At 35.6% G+C, this 3,602-nt stretch overlaps 1 protein-coding gene across 1 annotated transcript; it reads right to left on the bottom strand.

Annotated features, from left to right (window-relative positions):
• Positions 1–133: 133 nt before the first annotated feature.
• On the bottom strand, positions 134–3,424 carry LOC127834045 (uncharacterized). Its single transcript, XM_052359611.1, has 2 exons — positions 3,296–3,424; positions 134–2,234 (listed from the first exon to the last, which is right to left on the bottom strand). Exon 2 carries the CDS (start codon positions 2,175–2,177, stop codon positions 1,071–1,073), a length of 1,107 nt encoding a protein of 368 aa, XP_052215571.1. The 5' UTR covers positions 2,178–2,234; positions 3,296–3,424; the 3' UTR covers positions 134–1,070.
• Between the last annotated feature and the right edge of the window lie 178 nt (positions 3,425–3,602).

The raw sequence follows: 3,602 nt of genomic DNA, 5'->3' as shown, positions 1-3,602 counted from the left end.
GCAAACTGTTAACTTAAATTGCTAAATGTCAAGTTGCTAATGTAAAGAGAAAAAAAATCATTCATATGACATTTAACTGAAGTCATATTCTTGTACATGGCCGGAATATTTTTCAAGATGGGGGATAATATGATACACTAATATCAATTTATATTGCTTAAATATACGTTGACCATTTACACCATAAATGATCCAAACACAAATACTAATACATTATCTATTATATACAGTACGAATAGCCCCTTTACACACATATAGTCTAGCCATAGATGATGCAATTGATCATGATATCCATGCTTATATACTCTCACTTTCAGTTTATATTCTTATACATTCTAACAAAATAATAAGATTTATTTCAGCAGATTTTCATAATAATCCTGAATAGTATTGTATTATTTTAATTGAAATATTGTGATTTATTTCTCAACAATTTAACAACATCAAACAATTAACAAAATTAACTACAATCACGATTTCAGCCGCTTTGTTTTTGACCACATTGCACCTAATTATTCTAAGTGTAACGTCAATAAATGTACCATACATGCGCGAAAAACCTACTAGTTTGACCCTTACCAACCATATCTATTGCTTTGCAATTTATCCATCAATTACTGTGCCTATAAATTCGAAGTCAAACAATAAAACTAATGTGTGTGTACAACCATACTGTAGACATTAATTGAGAAGACACTGTGCCTCATTCTTTAGATTAAGTCAGAAACAATTGTAATTCCAAGTTTCTTGGTGCTAAACTGTTTTCCGATATTTCACATAACCATCACGCGATTAAGAAATGACGCATAGATATCAATTACGGGTTGTAAAAAAAGGAGTCAAACATACGGTTTGACCATCAAAATATAGAATGCCGGAATATTGACCCAACTGAAAGTCTCGGCGTTTCGTAATAAGTTGTAATGCAAATTTTGATACAACACAACCGTACCGCGAGGAAATGTACCTCTTGAATGTACCGCGGTTTACCGATATGCCGATGTATCCTGCTCGTAGCTGTCTATGAATGTGCAAAGTTTCCAATGTCTACTGGGTATCGATCAAGAGGCCTATGAGTTATTTTCCCTTTGTTCTGCCATTACCTCTTCGTAGCTTGGTGGCGCTTCACGGTAACTAGGTGGCGCCAAAGTGAGTCTGAAATTAGGATTCTCAAAACCACGTTCATTATTGGAAACCGTAAAAATGTCACTTTCCCTTTCGTTCTGCGATGCGGATCTGCATTTTCTCGCACAACGTAATATAATGTAGGTGAAGAGAGTTCCTAAAATAATAGGAAATACAACGAACAACAGTATGTAAACATATGCGCGTGGTGTGGACGATATGTGTACTGTGGAGTCGAAATCGCCCTGTTCGGTCATTTCGATAATGACGCTTTTTGATTCGTAACTTAATTCAACGTTACATAAAGATATATTGGTGCACACTTCGACGCCTTTGCTGACGTCATAACGTGTTTCTGTCATTATGAATTCTGTGTCTACGTGTTTTGTGCTTTCGTCTATTGCCCCATTTATGATAACGTAATAATAATCACCTGATTCCGCGACGTTGACGTAAAAATGTTGATATTGACTTCCGGTGTCACATTGCCTTAAGTAGTACTCATGTTTTGTGCAAGTCCCACAATCTTCGGTCTCAATCCAATCTTGGAAGTTGTCTGCCCCTTTTATAATGACGAATTTCAGTCCCAACTCTCCGCATACATACACGTTTGCAATAGTACCGGACAAATGAAAGTACTTCCATTTGGTGAAATACTGGTATTGTATGTTATTGGACATTGTCTTTGAAAAAGTAAACGTGCCCGATATTTTCGGTTGCGTCGAAAGTGAATACACACTGAAATTTGACGGCGCTCTGATGTAAACAGACGAACACAGTTCCATTGATATCGAATCCAGCAGTCTCATGTCAGTTGGGGAAACGGACAGCGAAATATCGTCGTAGTGGCGATACACGAAAACTCCAGCGAGAACTGAAGCGGACATGACGTAAAACCACATGAGACCGATGCGCGTGCGTGGCTTCATTTTCAGCAGACATGATAAAAACATGAACAACATCAGAATGGCATAGCAGAAGTTGATTGGTGTATCTTGGTCGTCACTTTCGCTCGATCGGTGACGTCGTCTCGTTGGATGATCAGTTAACATTTCGCAGACCGGAAGTGTAAATTGTTCGTTGATGACGTCAAGATAAGATTGGAGTGACTGTAATTAAGAAATACGAGGAAACATTTTAGTGTGTTAAATGGTTTTAATCTGCAGCGCTTCATTTTCTATTTCTGCACACAAAGTCGGTGAATGAACTGAAAAAGGTAAAACAAACACCAAACAAACACTATCACAGTGATAAATTCAGAAACAATAGATTGAGATAAAATAGTTGCCATCAATATTCAATGTTCCATAAGCATTAATAGAGGAACGGTTAATTTCCATCTACAATCCACGATGTTTACAAAATATGTATATATATATATATACACTCGTGGATTAATCTATCGTAGTTCTCAGTGCAATAACTACTAGTCATTACATTTGCTGATCAATTAATACTAAAACCGATTTAAAGCCTCTGACCTTGAAATGACATACATGTTAATCAATACATATAGATGCAATTTGAAAGTGTGCACAATTGTCATTAAATCTATAGCCTAGTAAGCAAGTAATTTATTATTTTTTTAAAGGGTACCGCTTTTAAAACCGAAAGTAGGATTTCAATACGTATACGTCCATTTCGACAAACGCGATTATTTAAAAGTTTTAAAGCGCAAAAGACGAATTTCTACCTTGTAACCACCAAATATATTATAATGGCATAGATAAAATTAAATATTTAGCCTAGTTAGCAAGTAATTTATTATTTTTCAAACGGTACCGCTTTTAAAACCGAAAGTAGGATTCTATACGTTTACGTCCATTTTGACAAACGCGATTTTTTTTTAAGTTTTAAAGCGCAAAAAAGACGGATTTCTACCTTGTAACCACCAGATATATTCTAATTGGCATAGATAAAATTAAATCTATAGCCTAGTTGGCAAGTAATTTATTTTTAGAACCGAAAGTAGGATTTATAGACGTCTACGTCCATTTCGACAACGCGATTATTTTAAAGTTTTACAGCGCAAAAAAGACGGATTTTTACCTTGTAACCACCAGATATATCTAATTGGCATAAGCAAAATATGTTCTTATTTATACTAAAATTTACTTTGCCAAATAAGTTGTGAGGCTTTAAGAAATAACACAAAACACAACAATCTTACCGTTTGCTACATTCCTCTTGCATTTAACGACCACACTCGCACAGATATAACGTTGTTATTGTTTATCTCTGGATAGCAATCAATGGCAAATAGTGGATAGGATGATAGCGTCGTCCCTGCCCGTTACAGGACAATATAGATATACGTATTATATCAGTAGATAACACGAACGTGGTGGACGCAACGTAAATAATCGTAGTTTCTATCATTATCATTACAAGGCTTTGACGTACATGTATTGTACGCTCTGCTGTACGTCCCATTAACCTATTTATGCCTTGTGGACTTTGACATCCTTCTAAATTTG

The sequence above is a fragment of the Dreissena polymorpha genome, chromosome 6, assembly GCF_020536995.1.
Source record: "Dreissena polymorpha isolate Duluth1 chromosome 6, UMN_Dpol_1.0, whole genome shotgun sequence".
In the NCBI taxonomy this organism is placed as follows: Eukaryota; Metazoa; Mollusca; class Bivalvia; order Myida; family Dreissenidae; genus Dreissena; species Dreissena polymorpha.
Note: the sequence above shows the minus strand (reverse complement) of the source record. Positions and strands in the feature narration are given on the sequence as shown.

Excerpts from the sequence above, each read along its gene's own strand:
- LOC127834045 (XM_052359611.1), bottom strand. The coding sequence starts at position 2,177 with ATGTTAACTGATCATCCAACGAGACGACGTCACCGATCGAGCGAAAGT.